This window comes from Ammospiza caudacuta, chromosome 2 (genome assembly GCF_027887145.1).
Source record: "Ammospiza caudacuta isolate bAmmCau1 chromosome 2, bAmmCau1.pri, whole genome shotgun sequence".
NCBI classification, from domain to species: Eukaryota; Metazoa; Chordata; class Aves; order Passeriformes; family Passerellidae; genus Ammospiza; species Ammospiza caudacuta.
The window spans coordinates 121,794,138-121,812,310 of NC_080594.1; the positions used below are offsets into that span (position 1 = coordinate 121,794,138).

Below are 18,173 nucleotides of genomic sequence, written 5' to 3' on the forward strand. Positions count from 1 at the left end.
CAGCTGGGGTCCCACAGAGGCTGCAGGGCAGGGTGTGTGAAGGACAGCCGGGGCTAGGGGCAGCACGGGCCGGGGTACTTCCAGAATACTTTATTTTGTACATACAGTTTTGTCAGCGTGCGGCAGCTGCCCCACAGCCCCTGGAGCCCCCCAGAGCTGTGGAGCAGCAGTGCAGTGGGGCAGCAGGCACACACAGTCACCCCACAGCTGGGGAGGGGAGCTGGGGGGCAGCCCTCAAGGGGCGTGGGGCTCTTCTCTGGCCACCCCCAGCCCCCCACAAGCCCTTCCAGCGGCTCCCCCTGCCCCTCACTCCCCCCACGCCTCGGGACGCTGTCAGCAGGGGCAGTGGGATGCTGGCCCTGCCGTGGGTGAGGGGCCAGACCGCGACCCCCAGGCAGCCCCCACCCCACGGGACCCATCCTCACCCCCCCAGGCCCGGCTGCCCCCTGGGATAAAGTGCACATGAAGCCAGGATGGCGCTTGGGGGGCAGGCGAGGCCGCGGGGCAGCCGTGCCCCCGGTGCAGCTGCAGGCTCCTGCTGCCGTGCCCGGTGCCCGGCGCCGTGCCCGTCACTGCAGGTAGCGATAGGCCTTGAAGCAGTGGTTGCCCGAGTCAGCCACGACCACGTGGCCGTCGGAGGTGAGGGCCAGCCCCTGCGGGCCGTACAGCGGGTCGGCCGCCGTGTTGATGTAGGACAGGAACGAGCCCGCGCTGTCAAACACCTGCGGGAGTGCACAGCGCTGTGCCCCAGGGCCCGGGGACAGCCAGCCCAGGGACCCCCAATGGCCCCACGGCCCGGGGACAGCCAGCCCTGAGAGCCCCCAGCCCTGCAGGACGCACTCCCTGTGGGGGCACGGGGTCAAGATCCCCCTGGGTCTATTCCAGTTAACCCAAGACCCTCCCAGTTGCTCCCAGGTGAGCCCAGACCCCTTCTCAGTCCATCCCAGTTGCTCTTGGTGCAAAACTCTTCCCAGTTCCTCCCAGTTGCCCCGAGGCCCCCGTGGAGCATTCCCAGCTGACCAGAGACCCTCCTCTGTTGCTCCCAGTTGCCTGACCCCTCCCAGCTGACCGCAGCCCCTGCACAGACTCTGCCCACTGACCCAAGATCCTCTCCAGCCACTCTCAAACCCAGCTGTGCCTGGCTCCCTGCAGGTGCCCCTGGCACACACGTGGGATGGGGAGGGGGCAGGGCTGAGCCCCTTGGGCTGCGCTGGGGGATGTGTGCAGGTACAGGTGTGCAGGTGTGCAGGTACAGGTGTCAGATGCAAGTGTCAGTGCAGGTGCAGGTATGCAGGTGCAGGCACAGGTGTCTGTGCAGGCACAGGTGTCTGTCTGTGTGGGCATGGGTGTCTGTGCAGGTACAGGTGTGCAAGCACAGGTGTCTGTGCAGGCACAGGTGTCGGTGTGTCTGTACAGGCACAGGTGTGTGCGTGTCTGTGCCAGCACAGGTGTCCGTGTGTCTGTGAAGGCACAGGTGTCCGTGTAGGCACAGGTGTCAATGTGTCTGTGCTGGCACAGGTGTCCGTGTGTCCGTGCGGGCACAGGTGTCGGTGTGTCTGTGTCCGTGCGGGCACAGGTGTCCGTGTGTCTGTGCCAGCACAGGTGTCGGTGTGTCCGTGCAGGCACAGCTGTCCGTGTGTCCGTGTAGGCACAGGTGTCCGTGTGTCCGTGCTGGCACAGGTGTCCGTGTGTCCGTGCCGGCACAGGTGTCGGTGTGTCCGTGTAGGCACAGGTGTCCGTGTGTCTGTGTCCGTGCGGGCACAGGTGTCCGTGTGTCTGTGTCCGTGTAGGCACAGGTGTCCGTGTGTCCGTGCCGGCACAGGTGTCCGTGTGTTCGTGCAGTCACAGGTGTCCGTGTGTCCGTGCGGGCACAGGTGTCCGTGTAGGCACAGGTGTCCGTGTGTCTGTGCAGGCACAGGTGTCCGTGTGTCTGTGCCGGCACAGGTGTCGGTGTGTCCGTGCGGGCACAGGTGTCCGTGTAGGCACAGGTGTCCGTGTGTCCGTGTAGGCACAGGTGTCCGTGTGTCCGTGCAGGCACAGGTGTCCATGTGTCTGTGCCGGCACAGGTGTCGGTGTGTCCATGTGTCCGTGCAGTCACAGGTGTCGGTGTGTCCGTGCGGGCACAGGTGTCCGTGTAGGCACAGGTGTCCGTGTGTCCGTGTAGGCACAGGTGTCCGTGTGTCCGTGCAGGCACAGGTGTCCGTGTGTCTGTGCCGGCACAGGTGTCGGTGTGTCCATGTGTCCGTGCAGTCACAGGTGTCGGTGTGTCCGTGCGGGCACAGGTGTCCGTGTGTCCGTGCGGGCACAGGGCGGTACCTGGATGCGGCTGTTGCCCCAGTCAGCCACGATGATGTTGCCGTTGCTGTCCACGGCCACCCCCGTGGGCGCGTTGAACTGCCCGTTGCCCTCGCCGTGCGAGCCGAACTTGAACAGGAACTCACCCTCGGCGTTGTACACCTGGGGGGCACGGGGGGTCACTGCAGCCCCCAGGCTGCCCTCGGAGCACAGGGGGGTCACTGCAGCCCCCAGCCCACCCTCAGAGCACCAGGGGCTCTCAGCACCTGCCTGTGCCTGTGCTCACCTTCACAGAGTGGTTGTGGAAGTCGGTCACCACGATCTCATTCTTGTTGTTGACAGCCACAAAATGGGGTCCTGAGGAGATAAAGGGGACTCAGCCTGAGAGGGGCACGGGAATCATCCCCAGGACTGGGGGACTCAGCCCTGAGGGGAATGGCGGGGTTCAGCCCTGGCCCCATGGCAGGACCAGGATGGAGCCAGAGCCCTGAGGTACGGACAGAGCCCAGAACTCAGAGCCCCCAGGATGGAGCCACTGCCAGAACCTGAGGCCAGGGCCCTGGCCCAGAATTGAACCCAGAACCCAGATCCACAATCTGTATCCAGAACCAAACCCAGTCCCCCAGTCTAGGACACACAGCTCAGAACCCAGACCCAAACCCAGAACCTGGAACCTCATCCCAGCCTGGGAACCAGAACCAAACCCTGAACTCAGAGCCTGGGATCTCAGTCCTGAACCAGAACCCAGAGATAGAACCTAGAACTGGATCAGAGCCCTGAACATGGTGCTGGACCTAGACCCAGATTCTGGCTCCCTGTCCAGCCCCAGAACTCAAACCAGAGCTCAGAACAAGTCCTGAGCCCAGAACCTGAACCCACAGCCCAGAGCTGGATCCAGAAAGCCCAGAGCTGGATCCAGAACTGCAGCCTGGACCTGTGCCCCAGCCTCAGGCCGTTCTTGGGCTCCCAGTGCCACCAGCTGTCCCAGCAAGGCGGGGCACACACGGTGCTGCCTGCCCTGGGCTCCCAGCTGGGGTGCCAGGGCAGGTACCTGCGAACTGGCGCTCGGCGGTGCCGCGGGAGCCGAACCGTGCCACCAGCTTGCCATTGGGCTGGAAGATGAAGACGCAGCAAGCCTTGTTGTCCACCACGATGATGTGCCCGTTTTTGTCCACGGCGACACCCTTGGGGCCCATCAGCCGGCCCGCGCCCAGCTTCGTCTGGGGGGGACAGGCAGTGAGGCTGGGACTGCCACGGACCCCCCGCCCACGGCTCCCCCCAGAGCCCTGCAGGCCTCACCTTGAACTTGCCCTCAGGTGAGAACACACTGACCCAGCGGTTGTCGTAGTCGGCCACGATGATGTCACCGTTGGTGTCCACTGAGACCCCCGTGGGGCGCTGGAGCTGCCCCGGGGAACGGCCCCGCACCCCGAAACGCAGCCGGAACTGCCCCTCGTTACTGAACACCTGCGAGGGCAGCACGGTCAGGGAGCCAGGGGAGCACCCCACACCCCAAAACGCAGCTGGAACTGCCCCTCACTGAACACACTGAACATCTGCAACGGCAGCAGGCTCAGGGAGCCAGGGGAACGGCCCCGCACCCCAAAACACAGCTGGAACTGCCCCCCATTGGAGAACCACTGTGGGGGCCAGGGGAGAGCAGGGGGAGTCAGTGGGGGTCCTGGGACACTTCGGGGATCCTGGAGGGGACTGTACCTGCACGCATTGGTTACTGCTGATGGGGTCAGTGGGGATCCAGGGTTACCCGGGGGGGTCAGTGGGGGTCCCAAGGGTCCATACCTGCACGCACTGGTTGCTGCTGTCAGGGTCAGTGGGGGTCAACAAGAGTCAGTGGGGGTCCTGGGGGGGTTTGGAGGTCCCAAGGGTGTCCGTACCTGCACGCACTGGTTGTTGCTGTCGGCCACGACGATGCGGCCAGCGCTGGACGTGGAGATCCCCTGCAGGTTGGTGAACTCGCCCTTCTCCCGGCCACGGCTGCCTGCAGGCACCAGTCAGGGGGCACACGGGGCCCCAGGACACCACTCACCACCCCAGGGAGCCACGAGGAGCCCAGGGAGACCCCACCATCCTGGGGAGCCCCCCATCATCCCCAGACACCCCCTGCCCCCGCTCACCGACGCGAAAGATGAGCTCGTCCTCGATGGGGTTCTCCTTGCGCTTGGCGCTGCCGTACATGCTGGCGGGGCGGCGCAGGGCCTTCTGCCGCACGTGCCCCCCGCCCGGGGACTTGACGCGGCGCTTGGCCTCCTCGGGGGACGGGGGCACGTCGCTGGGGCGCAGGGCGCGCGCGCGGAACGGGGAGCCGCGCACGGGCTGCCCGTACAGCAGGATGGACAGCACGAAGTCGCCCTCGCTGCGCGGCGTGTACACCAGCTCGTAGGTGCCGTTGCGGTTGTCCTGCACCTCGGCCTCGGCCGCGGCGCCGTCGGGGCCCGTCACGGCGAAGCGCAGGCGGGCGCCGCCGCTGCGCACCAGCGCCCCGTCCTTGTCCTTGGTGGTGACGCTGAGCGAGCAGGGCTGCCCCACCACGGCCTGGCGCAGCCCCTCGCCCGTGGCCACCGTGGTGTGCGCCGTGGCGCTGGTGGTCAGCAGCGCGCCCAGGTTCTGGATGGAGCGGCGCAGCCCCTCGGGCTCGGCGTGGAACTCGAGCTGCGCGTTCTCGTGCGGGTGCTCGGGGAAGGGCCGCGCCGCCAGCTCCCGCAGCCGCTCGCCCATCTGCTTCTGCACCAGCAGCACCTCCGTGGCCGAGCCGTGGTGCAGCGCCTGCTCCGTGAACGCGCAGCTGCTCAGGATGCTCTCCTGGCCCTGCCGCAGCACCTCCAGCTGCGCCTCCAGCACCTGCGCGATCAGGACACCACCTGTGGCACCAGTGGGACCCCAGGGCCAGCACCCACACCCAAACCACAGTACATCACCTGTGGCACCAGTGGGACCCCAGGGCCAGCACCCACACCTGAACCACAGGACATCATCACCTGTGGCACCGGCTGGGACCCCAGTGCCAGCACCCACATCCAAACCACAGTACATCACCTGTGGCACCAGTGGGACCCCAGTGCCAGCACCCACATCCAAACCACAGGACATCATCACCTGTGGCACCGGCTGGGACCCCAGTGCTAACACCCACACTTGAGCCACATCCTGGCCCTGCTGCAGCACCTCCAGTTGCTCCTCCGTGCATCCTGTGAGGATGGCACGTCTCTGTGGTGTCCGTGTGGGACCCCCACACCCAGCAGCCCTAACCAATGCTCTGCCTGCTCCCCCACCTGCACCCCAGCCATGGCCACAAGCCCAGTGCTGGCGCTGCACTGGGACCCCAGCTGTTGCACCGGCTGGGCCACAGGCAGAGGGGCACAGCTGGGGTACCCACACACCCCCAGGAAGGGCTGGTGAAGGGCACAGAGCCCCAGGTGTGTTACCTGCTGCTTGGCAGCACAGGTGGCCTCCAGGTCGCGCAGCAGCACCTCCCGCCGCTGCCGCAGCGCTGCCTCCAGCTCCTCGAAGCTGCTCCCGATCTCGGCCTCGGCCTCAGCCCGGCGCTGCCCCAGCTGCCGGCTGATCTCGGCCACCAGCCCCACAGCTGCCGCCAGCTGCGGGAGCCTGGGGAGACACGGGCACCCCCTCAAGTCCCAAACCCCCACCCGCCCCACCTGAACCCTGCAGCCCCCCACAGCACCCTCACCCAGCTGTGGCATTCTGCAGAGGGTGGACACGGGCACTCCCTGAACCCTCAAACCCCAGAGCACCCACGACGCCCTCAGGCACAGTGTGTGGGTGGCACGAAGCTGGCACTGATGGCAGTGGGAGCGGGGCCCTGGGGACCCCCAGCCCCCCTTGCCCCGTACCTGGCGCGCACAGCGTCGAGCTGGTGCTGCAGGGCTGCCTTGTGCTGCTCCAGCACGTCGCGCAGCGGCACGGTGCGGTGGTCCCGGTGCTCCCGCCGCTCGCCCTCCGTGCACTCCCGGCACATGGCCGTCTCGCAGGGCTCGCAGTAGAACTCCATCACCTGCCACACCTGCGCTCACCTGCTGCCCCGCGCTCAGCCCGAGGAGCCTGCAGCCCGCCCCAAACCCCCCTCTGAGCCCACACAGCCTCTCCCAGACTCGCGGGACCACCGCAGCCTCCCCAGACCCTCTGTGGACCCTTTCTCCAAGGCCTGCAGCGCCCCCAGCCCCCCTGACCCTCACGGCCCTCCTTAGCCTTCCCCAGATCCCAGCCCTCCTAAAGCCTCTCCAGCTCCTGCAGGTCCCCAGTGCCCCTGAGTCACATCAGCCCTCGGGACCCCCCAGCCCCCCAGGTCCCCGCAGCCCCCCCATGAACACCCTGAGCCCCCAGCACAGCCCCCGGGCAGCCCCCGGCCCCACCTTTCCCTCGTGGTTGGGGCAGCAGAGCGGCTGCCCGGTGGCGGCGCCCAGGGGCGGCAGGGGCGCGGGGGGGGCCCCGCGGGGGTCGGGGTCCCGCTGCAGCACCTCCATCAGGTTGGTGATGAAGAAGTTGTTGGGCAGCGCCGGGACCCCCCGCTCGGGCAGGATGGAGGTCTGGCGGCACACGGGGCACGACAGGGACAGGCTCTGGGCCGGAATGTAGTTCTGCAGACACCTGGGGTCACAGGGGTCAGGGGTCACGGGGGCACTGGGGTCAGGGGTCACACGGGGCATGGCAGGGACAGGCTGGGCAGGGACAGCAGTGGGGGCACAGGGGGCTCGTGGGTCCAGATACAGGAACAACAGGGGGACCGGTGAGGGGATGGATGGGGGGACAGGGCCCGCTGGGCTGGGGATGGGGGATGGCTCTGGGGGCAGAACAGGGGGATGAAGGGACAGACGGATGCACAGGGACACAGGGGAACAGACGGGCAGGTTGATGGGGGGACAGAAGGGTGAACGTGCCACCTAGGGCTGGGGGCAGGTACAGAGCGGGATGGACAGATGAACACAGGGGTCAGGGTGCAGGACAAGGGCACGTGGATAGGCCTGGGGACAGAGGGATGGACAGGGGGGCTGCACACACTGACAGTGGGACAGGAGCAGCAGGATGGACAGACAGGGCAATGAGGAACACAGGGAGAGGGGGCAGCAGACAGACCGAAGGGCTGGGGTGCAGGCAGAGAGCAGGGGGAGAGATGGACACACGGACATGGGGGCTGCGTGGTGGAACACCAGGGGGTGAGAACAGGGTGGGAGGGACAGACAAACCAGGGGACAGATGGACAAGATGGCAGGGCTGCAGTGTCACACTGGGGTGCAGGAGGAGGGCAGACGGACAGTCACATGGGGGGGCTGCACAGTGTCACACGAGGATGGGAGACACAGATGGACAGACAGACAGGAGGGCTGTGCGGTGTCACACCAGGTGGGGGAGAGGCAGGGGAGCGGGCAGTCGGACAGATGGACAAGGGTTGCAGTGCCAGTGCCCCTGGGGACATGGATGGATGGATGGATGGATGGATGGATGGATGGATGGATGGATGGATGGATGGAGCAGGACCAGAGGGCTCTGGGAGCACAGAGAGAGGGGGCCATCAGCAACAAGGCCCCCCCACTGGGGGAGCCAGCCATTGTTCCCCCAGCTCCCGCAATCGGGGGGCTCAGGGGCTCTGCAGCCCTCCCAGAGAAGTGGGGTGTGGAGGGCACAGAGCCCTGGGCAGGGGGTCCCAGCCCCACCGTGAGCCATGGGACGCAGGGGGGGCCCAGCCCAGCCCCCAGCTCTGGGGACACAGGAGGCCTGACCCCATCTGTCACTGGGAGGGCAGGGAGTGCAGCGGGGCCTGGCGCACTCCAGTGGGGCTGAGGGGCGCTCTGCTCACACTGAGGGTTTAGGGGCTGCAGTGGGGCACACCGGGGCTGCAGGGACACAGGGGGTGCAGCAAGGCAGAGGGGGCTGGGTGCACTGGGGGCAAAGGGATGGTTGCTGGAGGGGCAGAGCAGCTGGGGGCTGCAGGGGGGCAGTAAGGACATGGGGTGCATTTGGAGGGTGGCAGTGCCGGGCTGCAGTCAGGGCTCTGGGGGGTGCAGGGGGCCCAGGGCACAGTGGGGATGTGCTGGGGATGGATGCTGGCAGGGTGCAGAGAGCACGGGAGGGGTGCAGGGGGGCTCAGAGACACGGTGGGGATGGAGAGTGGGGGTGCAGTGGGGTGCAGGGAGGAAGTGTAATGAGGGGTCCCCCCTCTCACAGAAGGTTTGCAGGCAGGGATTGGGTTCAGGGGCTGCAGGGGGGGCTCAGGAGGGGTTCAGGGGGTGCAGGGGGGGCTCGGGTGGGTTCGGGAGGTCGCACCTCTCGCAGAAGGTGTGCAGGCAGGGCAGCACCTTGGGGTTGCAGTAGCGGTCGAGGCAGATGCTGCAGATCAGGAACTGCTGGTCAATCTGCCGCACCACCGGGCTGGCGGGCTCGTGGCGGGCCATGGTGGCTCCTCAGCCTGGCAGGCACAGCACAGTGAGGGGCACGCACCCTGCAGCGCCCACGGCCGCCGCCAGCCCCGGGCATCACGCAGCCCCCACCCGCCCCACAGGCTCGCGGTGGGTCACGGCAGACCCTCCGCCTGAGGACGGGGCAATTTAAATGCTGGGGAGGCCCTGCATGGCGCCCTGCAGCCCAGCACTGAACCACAGTGCCCCACAGCCCCCTGCGCACCCCACAGCCCCACAGAGGGCCATAAGGAGGGACACTCACCCCACGGCATGAGGGCTCGGCTCCCCGGGGCACCCACAGCCCCCGCCCCAAGGCATCCCGCAGTCCCCGGCCCCACGGACACCTTGTGGGGCACACACGGGACCCCTCTGGCTCCACCGTGCCCACGGCACCCACAGCCTCACACAGCACCGCGTCCCCGGCACTGCCCTGCCCCTCCCGCCCCTCGGAACGCACTGACCCACAGCCCCTCTCCTTGGCCCCGCGGCACCATCCATGGTGAGGAATGGCCGCAGGGCACCCACAGCACCCACAGCAGCCGTCCTCCCGCCCCACGGGCACACCCCGCCGCCGCCGCCGCCGCCTCCTCCTGCGCCCCCGGCACCGAGCCCAGCCCCGGTCCCGTGGGACACCCCTCAGCCCCCGTGTCCCGGTGCCGCACTGACCCCACAGCCCCGTGCCCCCCGCCCCGGCCCCGGCCCCGCTCACGGCGCTGCGGCGGCTCCGCGCTCCAGGCCGCGGCCCCGCCCCGGCCGCCATTGTGCGGCACCGCCCCCCCCGCGGCACCGGGGCACGGCGGGCCCGGGGGTCGCACGGCCCGGGGGGCCCGGGGGGCGCTGCCCGCGGCCATCAGCCCCCCCGCCCCTCGCAGCCCTGCCCGCGGTGTGCCCCCTCACCCCCCGCCCGGTGCCCGGTGCCCGGTGCCGGTGCCGCCCCGCTCACCCCGCACTCACCCCCCCCGCAGCCCCCTCCTCGCTCCCGCGCGCGCCGCGGGACCCCACGGCGCATCCTCGGCCCCGGCCCGGGATGCGACAGGGAGGCGGCCGGGCCGGGCCGCACCAACCGCGCTCCGCAGGGGGAGGCGGAACGCGCCACCGCCTCCCCGTGCCACGGAGCCCGCCCCCGAGGACGCCCCGCTCGCGGTGCCGGGGCGCCGCCGCAGGACGCGCTGCCGCCCTCGACTGGGGGGTTCGTGGGGAGGGGGCGGTGGAAAAGTGTGCGCAGTGACTCCTCGGCCCCCCCTCCGGCGGCAGTGGTCTCGCCTGGGCTGTGGCTCTGCAGCTGGGGGGGGGCTCCGCGCATCCAGGGGTACCCGGCTGTTGCCACGGCAACCACATCCCGACCCCGAATCTGGGGGGGCTGACCCCAAACTGGAGCGGGAGCGGGGCCGGGGAACAATGTGGGCACACACTGGTGGGGGGGGGGCACGGCGCGGCGGGGGTACCGAGCGTGGGGTGGCGGGCGGGATAAATTGGGCAGTAGGAAGAATATAAAAGGGGGAATAAAGGGAAGGTCAAGGCGAACAGGTGGGTACAAAGGGCGGCGAGGGAGATGCACAGGTAAAAACGGGGGTAACACAGGGATTATAGAGGGGTGGTATAAAGGAGGTACAGGCCGGGTACAAAGGGGTTTTTAAAGGGGGGGATAGGACTAAAATCAGAGCCCAGTAGGCCCGCCCCAGCCCCTCAGTTTTTATGGAGCCCACGCTTCTTCCCACCTGCCAGCTGCCACAGCTCCTCCTCCACGTGGGACCCCCTCATCACCGTCCCCCCCTCAGCTGGTGCCCCCCCCACCCGTTCAGAACGTGGCATCGAGCCCACGTGCTGCAGCTTCCCGGGAATTCCAGCAGAGCCCCACTGCCTCCTTTGGGTGAGGCAGATGGGGCCTCCTGGACAGGGCATCCTGGCAGAGCTGGAGCCCCAGGGGTGCAGAGGAGGTGCCCCCATCCCCAGGCAGGTCACTGCTGGAGTGGGCCATGGGGGGATGATGGCCACAGGGACAGGAAGGTGCTGACCCGGCCCAGCACATTTGAGGACCCATCAGGGAGACCCACCAGCTCCAGGATGGAGCCAGAGCTCTGCCATGAACCAGCCCCCCAATAAATCTGTCCCAATCCACATGGGGACCCCAACATGATCTCCTGACCCTCCACCTTGTCCTCAGTGTCTGGAAGGTTCCGCAGCCAGGCCAGACGTGGTTGTGCAGCCATCACAGTGCCCCAGGAGCAGGGACGATGATGATGGTGATGGGGGTGACCTGCCTTGGAACACGGGACCCACCCCCAGGACCCCCCATCCCCAGCAGGCACCCCCAGAAGCAGCAGGGTGGGCTAAGGCTCTGCGTGTCCCCTGAGCACCAGCAGGACAGTGGGCATCAGCTGCTGGGACACCTGCAGCACCCTGGGATCAGTGCTGGGACACCTGCAGCACCCTGGAGATCAGTGCTGGGACACCTGCAGCACAGTGGGGATCAGTGCTGGGACACCTGCAGCACCCTGGGGTCAGTGCTGGGACACCTGCAGCACAGTGGGGATCAGTGCTGGGACACCTGCAGCACCCTGGGGTCAGTGCTGGGACACCTGCAGCACAGTGGATCAGTGCTGGGACACCTGCAGCACCCTGGGGTCAGTGCTGGGACACCTGCAGCACCCTGGGGTCAGTGCTGGGACACCTGCAGCACCCTGGAGATCAGTGCTGGGACACCTGCAGCACAGTGGGGATCAGTGCTGGGACACCTGCAGCACAGTGGGGATCAGTGCTGGGACACCTGCAGCACCCTGGGGTCAGTGCTGGGACACCTGCAGCACCCTGGAGATCAGTGCTGGGACACCTGCAGCACAGTGGGGATCAGTGCTGGGACACCTGCAGCACCCTGGAGATCAGTGCTGGGACACCTGCAGCACCCTGGGGTCAGTGCTGGGACACCTGCAGCACCCTGGGGTCAGTGCTGGGACACCTGCAGCACCCTGGGATCAGTGCTGGGACACCTGCAGCACCGTGGGATCAGTGCTGGGACACCTGCAGCACCCTGGGGTCAGTGCTGGGACACCTGCAGCACCCTGGGATCAGTGCTGGGACACCTGCAGCACAGTGGGGATCAGCACGGGCTCCCCTCCACCAAGGACCTCCACCTGCACCTCCAGCGGCTCCTGCTCCCCACAGAGCCCCTCGCTCCTTCCCCTAGTGGATGGGCCTGGGGGCACAGAGCCCTCATCCCTTGGGGACAGACACCCACCCGAGCCCGGTGTGGCCAGGGATGCCCACATCCATGTCTGGGGAGCGGCAGCACCCCATGGGAGGGTTTCAGTGTTCCAGGGGGCTGAGGCAGAGGGTGTCCTGGAGGAAGGTTCAGGGGGGCTGGGAATCTTCTGAAGGCAGTGTCCCAGGGGCCAGTGAGTGTCCTGGGGGTGTCCAGGAGCCCCAGGGGAGCAGCAATTGGACAAATACAATGCCGCAGAGAGTAGGAATAGATTGAAGGGTGATGGAGGAGGGCACCGATGGCACAGGCCCCAGTGCCTGGCCTGGGGGAGTCCATCCTGTGGGACTCCCGAGCTCTCAGTGACACCAGTGGGACAGTGGCAATGGTGCCAGGAACCCCAGGCCGATCCCACCCAGCCTGCCCCTGTGGTGCCCCCCATCCATTGACTCCCACCTGGGCTGGTTCATGCTGGTGCCATGGGGCTGGAGCAAGGGGTGGCTCCCCTCACCAGACACAAGGGAGCAGGGTCCCCCCACGCCCCTTGCTCGCCCCCAGAGCCCTCTCTCCCGGGCTCCAGCTCAGTCCCCCTCCGAGCCTGGGCCCCCACAAGCAGCAGCCAGCCCCCTTGCCCTAGGGCTCCATCAGGGTCCTCACCCTCGGGGGGCTCGTGTCCCATCTCCCACCCTCCCTGGCAGCCCCAGCCCCTCCCTGCCCCGCTGTGGCTTGGCACACACTGATCTGTACCATTTATTGGGGTTTTACACAAGTCAGGGCCTTGGGGGTCAGACCGTCACCAGGGCGGGGCAGGGGGAAGTCGGATCCCGACATTAAATTATGAGTTAAATTAATGAGCAAGAAAAACCAACAGTTTTGTCTCAGGAGAAAGTGCCCAAGTGCGGGGGTAGGCGGGGGGCCCCTCGTGGGGTGGGGGCGGGCCCTGGCCGGGACCCCAGCCCCCCGTGTGCAGCACAGGCGCCCCAGTCCGGGACATGCGTGTGCCCGCACACGGACACGCAGGGACACGCGTGTGCCCGCACACGGACACGCGTGCACCCCGTGCCTCCACTGACCTTTGGTCCCTGCTTGGAGACCCCGTGCTCTCCCAGGGTGCCAGGGGACCCGTGCCTGGCCAGCGACTCCCCCTGCCATGAGCAGCAGGGCACAGGGACCCCTCACCGGCCCAGCCCAGGCACCACAGCCCCGGGTAGGGAAGCAGGGGGCTCTTTGGGGGTGCAGCCCCCTGTGAATCAGGAGTGCATGAGCAGCCAGGCTGGAAACGGCCTGGAGGGGGCCGGGGTGTCCCTGGCACTGGCGGGCAGAGCAGGAGCCCCCTGGGTGCCAGGGGCAGCCCCACAGCCCCTCCCCAACACAGGGGGGCCTGGCTGTGCCAGTGCTGCCCCCACCCAGCTCCACTGTGCACAGGGCAGGGGGCTGCCTGGGGGGAGCTGGGGGGCCTGGGAGGGGCGCACCCCCATCCTGCCCCGGGGAGGCAGCACAGGGGGACAGTGGAAGGTCCTGGCTCACCCCAGGGTGAGTGGGGCGCCTGGGGGCAGCAGCCCAGCCAGCCCCCTTGGGAGTGTCAGGGGCAGGGGGGCTCCAGCTGTCTGCTGTGTGGGGTCTGTGCCGAGGAGCTGCTGCACCCTGCCCTGAGGAGGGGCTGTGGGATGAGGGGGGACCCAGCCCTCTGGCAGCTCCCCACACCCGGGGTCCCCCCCATCCAAGAGCAGGCCTGGGCGGTGGCCCCCACGAGCCCCCTGCCACAACTGAGGTCCATGTGTGCTCCTCCATCCCATCCGGGGGGCACGGGGGCTCACTGCTCCTCCAGCCAGGAGGGCTTCTCGGCGCCGGGGGTCTTGAGCTTGATGTTGAACTGCTTGAGGGTCTGCTCAAGCTGCTGCTGGTTCCCAGCAAAGTACGCGGAGATGGCATTGTGGAACAGCAGCAGTTGCTTGTGCATCACCTTGATCTGGGGGGGGAGGGATCATGACTGGGGGGCCTGAGCCCACCCCAGCAGCACAGAGAAGGGGTTGGAAAGTCCTCTGAGACCCCCAGAGTGCCATCGCTCCCCCCCTGCAATGCCCGTTCCACCCAATTCGTGTCCTTGAGTGACAAATCCAGTGTGGCTGTCAAATCCCTGCAGGGACCCCATCCCCGCGCCTCCTATCCCTGCACTTCCCTCCCATCCTCCTGTGTCCCAAACCCCCCCTCCTCATGCGCCCCATTCCTGCCCCATCCCACCTCTGTCTTGCATCTCCCACTCCTGCGCCCCCATCCCCACCCTGCACCCACCTTGTTCTCCTCCAAGAACTTGAGCTTGATGGCCACGTCCGCCCGCAGCTTCTCGTACTTGTCCTTGTGGCTCTGGAACTGGCTCTGGGCGGCGTCCAGGCGGCTGACGGCGCCGGCGTCGCGCGGGCCCATGCTCAGCTCCTCCAGGTCCGTGCGGTACGCGTCATACTCCAGCCTGCACGGCAGCCCAGCATCACTGACCCGCCCCCAGGCCTGCCAGGAGCCCCCAGCCCCCCGAGCCCCGGCCCACCTGGCCGTCTCGTACTGCTTCACTGTCATGAGCGTGTCCTCCATGGTCTTGTTGACCAGCGTGTTGATGCTGGACACAAAGAAGTTGACGGCGCCCAGCAGCGTCTCCCCGTTCTTGCACAGCAGCTTCTGCGTCTCTGCGTTGTACCCAAACTCCTCCTGGGGACACAGGGATGGGGGCATGGTGAGGGGCCACGGATCCCATCCACACTCCCCTCCATCAAGGGTGCTGGGGGAAAAGCCCCCTGAGACCACCAGGGCCAACCACGATGCAGCGCCACCCTGCCCAGCACCAGCACAACGTCCACTCTTGTGCAGGTTGTGTTCCTGCCTTGGTGTCCAAGTGTGAGCCCCCAAGTCCTGACCCCCACAAGCCCAGGGTGAAGCCCCAGCCCAGGTACAGCCAGTCCCTGCCCTCACTGCAGTGTTCCCCCAGCCCTGGCACACCTGGAGCTCGGGGGATTTCTGGCTGAGGTCGGCAAAGGCGTCGCCCAGGGCGTGCTGGGTCTGCACGAGGCTGTAGAGGTGGGCCGTGAGCGCCCGTGCCAGGTGCAGCACGCTCTCGTACTTGCGCTTGGTCTCCCGCAGCAGCTCGATCTGGGTCTCCAGCTCCAGGTCCACCGTGCGGGACCCTCGGCCAAAGCGCTCCGACAGCAGCTGCTTGGTGCACTGCAGCAGGGGGAGACAGGGCCCCCAAAGCATGTGTGAGTCCCTAAACCCCTCTGAGAGCAGCTGCTGGTGCACTGCAGCAGGGGGAGATGGGCACCAAGGTATGTGTGAGTCCCCAGACCCCTCTGACCCCTCTGAGAGCAGCTGCTTGGTGCACTGCAAGCAGGGATGGGCACCAAGGCAAGTGTGAGACCCCCAAACCCCTCTGAGAGCAGCTGCTGGTGCACTGCAGCAGGGGGAGATGGAGCCCCAAGGTATGTGTGAGACCCCCAAACCCCTCTGAGAGCAGCTGCTTGTGGGAGAGGGCAGGAAGGCCCGTCAGTGTCCCCTCACCCCTCACCTTGTAGGTGTTGATGCCCCACTTCTTGACAATGTCAAACTTCTCCACGGCAATGCCACGCACGACCTCCTCTCCACCGGCTGGGGGTCCGGGGGGCGGTGGGTGCAGCCCGGGGCCTGGCACAGGGACAGGGATGGGAACCTGGCACCAGCTCCAGGAGGGCAGCAGCCATGGGCACTGGGCAGCCCCAGCCTCCAGAGCCCTTGTCCTGGAGCTGCTGTTTCCACAGCAGCATGCCCAGCTCTGGGCACACGCCCAGCACCGGCTCACAGACATCGTGGTGAGAAACCTGCTCCTGCCAGCCCCCCTGAGGGTCCCACATGGGGGCACAGAGCCCAGCCCAGCCATTTCGGCTTGCACCAGGCCCTGCCCCATCCTCACCAGGCTGGACACAGGGGGAACACTGCCCAGCAGCAGTGGCAGTGCCTCAGGTGGGCTCAGGGGCAGAGGAGCCACCTCTGAGCCCCGGGCCCGTCCCAGCACAGGGATCAGCACCGGGCTCTGGCCACAGCACAGCCGCCACGGGCTCTCACCAGCGTCCCAGGGGAGGCCCGGGGCAGGGCGGGGGCCGTACCTGCGGGAGCCGCGGCCGGGCGGGCCATCCTGCGGGCAGCGGGCGCGCTGGGGGGCACCGGCGCTCCTCGGGGGGGGTGAGGGTGGACAAGAGAGCCTGGAAACGGGGGGGCTGCGGGGCCGAGCGGGGGGGCACAGGGCACGGGACGGGGGGCAGCCAGGGCAGAGCGGACGGGGGCAGGGACAGGGACGAGAGCGCGGGCGGGCGGCAGCGGGAGAGCGACGGCAGCACGTGAGCCTTGGAACCCAGAGACGCGGGCACAGCCACGCAGACGGAGCCCCCAGCCCAGGAACCCCCCTCTGGCCCGGGGCAGGAATCCCTGACCCCAAGGGCTGGGCAGGCCTGGCGTCACAGGGACAGCAGTGGCGGTGCTCCAGGGAAGCACACGCACGTGCACTCGCTCTCTCTGCCCACACAGACCCTCCTCAAGCCCTGGGGGACCCTCAGGCAGAGGTCTGCGTGGAACAAGGACAGTGGTGCCAGGTCTCCTGGGGTGCAGAGCCCAGCTGGCCCCACTGACACAGCAAGAAGGGGTCAGTGAGGTGTGGGCTCGGGGCCCCCTGCCTGCCCCCTCATCCCCAGCACATGGATGGACATGGCTGGGCATGGCTGCACAGGGACCAGGACAGACCTGGGATCCTCCAGCACAGCAGGGACTCAGAATCCCACGGGGATGTCCTGGCCAAGGGGATGGAAATTCCCAGCAGTGACCCCACCCTGTGATAGGGGAGCACCCAGCCCAGGGAGAGCAGAGCTGGGGCAGCAGCCCCTGCTTTGCCTCAGTACAGAGCCCCCCACGCTGCCCCTGCACAGAACCCGAGCCCCCCAGGAGACACCCCAGCTAGGCCTTGTGTCATGAGTCAGGGGCACTGAGGGGAGCTGAGCCCCTCTGTCCCACGACGGCCCCGCTCCCTGCCAGGGCAGCCCCAGTACCTTTGATGGTGCCCGTGGGGATGATGCCCTCGGCTGTGCCCCCGTAGCCGCCGGACACGATGCTGGTCTCGTTCAGGTTGGGTCCCGACACCATCACCTGCTGCAAGTCCTGGGGGCAAAGGAGCACAGGGGGTGAGCCCTGGTACAGCCCCACACACCCCCGGGCTTCCCGAGCCCCGGACCTGCTCCAGGCCATCGTCCTCGGGCAGGCTGCTGGTGTCCCCGTTGCTGCTGATGGGGATCTCCATGGTGGCTGCCTTGCTCAGGATCCTGTCCGACATCCTCAGGGCCTGCAAGGACACGGACGAGGTGCTGGGGCCAGGACCCCCGCCCGGCCGGGGCGCCGGCAGCACCCGCGGGGCCGCGCAGGGCCAGCAGGAAGCCGCAGCGCAGGGAAGGGCCCGCACCGGCAGCCGAGCAGCCGCTGCCCCCGGGCAGGGCCTCCTGCAGCCGCTGCCCGGCCCGGCCGGCCCCCTCGGGACAGCCCTGCTCCCGGAACGGACCCGCAGGGCGGCACATCCCACAGGCACCGACCCCACCGCGGCTGCCGCCCCATCGCGCCCAGGACTGCCGGGCTCCCGCCCCTCGGGCTCCCGCTCACAAACCCCGCCGGGGATCCCCGCAGACCCTGCCCCGGACGGCGGCGCTGGCGGCGCCAGCACGGCCCCGGCCAGGAGGGCGCCCGGAGCCACGTCCGCAGGAGCGCGGGGGGGCCGCAGCGCCCGGACCGGTCCGGGCACATTCCAGAGCAGGCGGGGCCCGGGGCGGGCTCCGAGAGCCCGTTACCCGCGCCCCGTCCCCTCCCCGGCGGGCACGGCGCCCGGCCCGGCTCCAGAGTCCGGCCCCGCGGGCAGAGCCCGCCGCCGCCCAGGGCCATCCTCGCCGGTGAACGGCCCCGCAGTCCCGCAGCCTCCGGGGGCAGCCTCGGAACGGAGCCGCCCGCAGCCATGCACGGCAAGGCCCGGCACGGGACCGACCTCAGAGGGAACCCCCGGGGGCTGCTCCAGCCGGAACCGGCCCGAGCGGGCGGCGGCGGCCCGGCCTCGCCTCCGGGGCTGTCCCGCCCGGCCCCACCGGCCCCGCGGCCGCCGACCCCGCCCAGCCCCGGCCCGGCCCCACCTGCGCCCCGGCCCCGCCGGGCCCCCCCGCGCCGCTCCCGCTCCGCTTCGGCCCGGACGCGCCGAAAGTGGCGTC

The 18,173-nt window shown here is 68.4% G+C and overlaps 2 protein-coding genes across 4 annotated transcripts; both read right to left on the minus strand.

Moving 5' to 3' along the window:
• Positions 1-451: 451 nt before the first annotated feature.
• TRIM3 (tripartite motif containing 3) lies at positions 452-8,727 on the minus strand. Its single transcript, XM_058825001.1, has 11 exons — positions 8,593-8,727; positions 6,684-6,918; positions 6,165-6,325; positions 5,739-5,919; positions 4,431-5,154; positions 4,191-4,294; positions 3,595-3,762; positions 3,347-3,515; positions 2,582-2,652; positions 2,317-2,457; positions 452-722 (listed from the first exon to the last, which is right to left on the minus strand). The coding sequence occupies exons 1-11, from the start codon at positions 8,718-8,720 to the stop codon at positions 570-572; spliced, it is 2,235 nt and encodes a 744-aa protein (XP_058680984.1). The 5' UTR covers positions 8,721-8,727; the 3' UTR covers positions 452-569.
• A 3,959-nt stretch (positions 8,728-12,686) lies between these two features.
• ARFIP2 (ADP ribosylation factor interacting protein 2) lies at positions 12,687-18,165 on the minus strand. Of its 3 annotated transcripts, XM_058825208.1 has the most exons (9): positions 18,099-18,165; positions 17,162-17,269; positions 16,980-17,088; positions 16,047-16,157; positions 15,473-15,588; positions 14,911-15,132; positions 14,465-14,622; positions 14,215-14,389; positions 12,687-13,891 (listed from the first exon to the last, which is right to left on the minus strand). In XM_058825208.1, exons 2-9 carry the CDS (start codon positions 17,258-17,260, stop codon positions 13,736-13,738), a joined length of 1,146 nt encoding a protein of 381 aa, XP_058681191.1. In that variant the 5' UTR covers positions 17,261-17,269; positions 18,099-18,165; the 3' UTR covers positions 12,687-13,735. The 3 variants fall into 3 exon arrangements, with proteins under 3 accessions (XP_058681191.1, XP_058681193.1, XP_058681192.1); XM_058825210.1 differs by lacking the exons at positions 14,911-15,132; positions 18,099-18,165 and having other exon boundaries at positions 17,162-17,822; XM_058825209.1 differs by lacking the exons at positions 16,047-16,157; positions 18,099-18,165 and having other exon boundaries at positions 17,162-17,807.
• Positions 18,166-18,173: the final 8 nt, after the last annotated feature.

Coding starts and splice junctions, on each gene's coding strand:
- TRIM3 (XM_058825001.1), bottom strand. CDS start 8,720: ATGGCCCGCCACGAGCCCGCCAGCCCGGTGGTGCGGCAGATTGACCAG. Junction 3,763..4,190: donor GCAACAACCAGTGCGTGCAG/GTACGGACACCC, acceptor CTGCCCTCGCAG/GTGTTCAGTAACGAGGGGCA. Junction 723..2,316: donor GGGGCAACAGCCGCATCCAG/GTACCGCCCTGT, acceptor GCACTCCCGCAG/GTGTTTGACAGCGCGGGCTC.
- ARFIP2 (XM_058825208.1), bottom strand. CDS start 17,260: ATGTCGGACAGGATCCTGAGCAAGGCAGCCACCATGGAGATCCCCATC. Junction 14,390..14,464: donor AAGCAGTACGAGACGGCCAG/GTGGGCCGGGGC, acceptor GCTGCCGTGCAG/GCTGGAGTATGACGCGTACC. Junction 13,892..14,214: donor AGTTCTTGGAGGAGAACAAG/GTGGGTGCAGGG, acceptor CTCCCCCCCCAG/ATCAAGGTGATGCACAAGCA.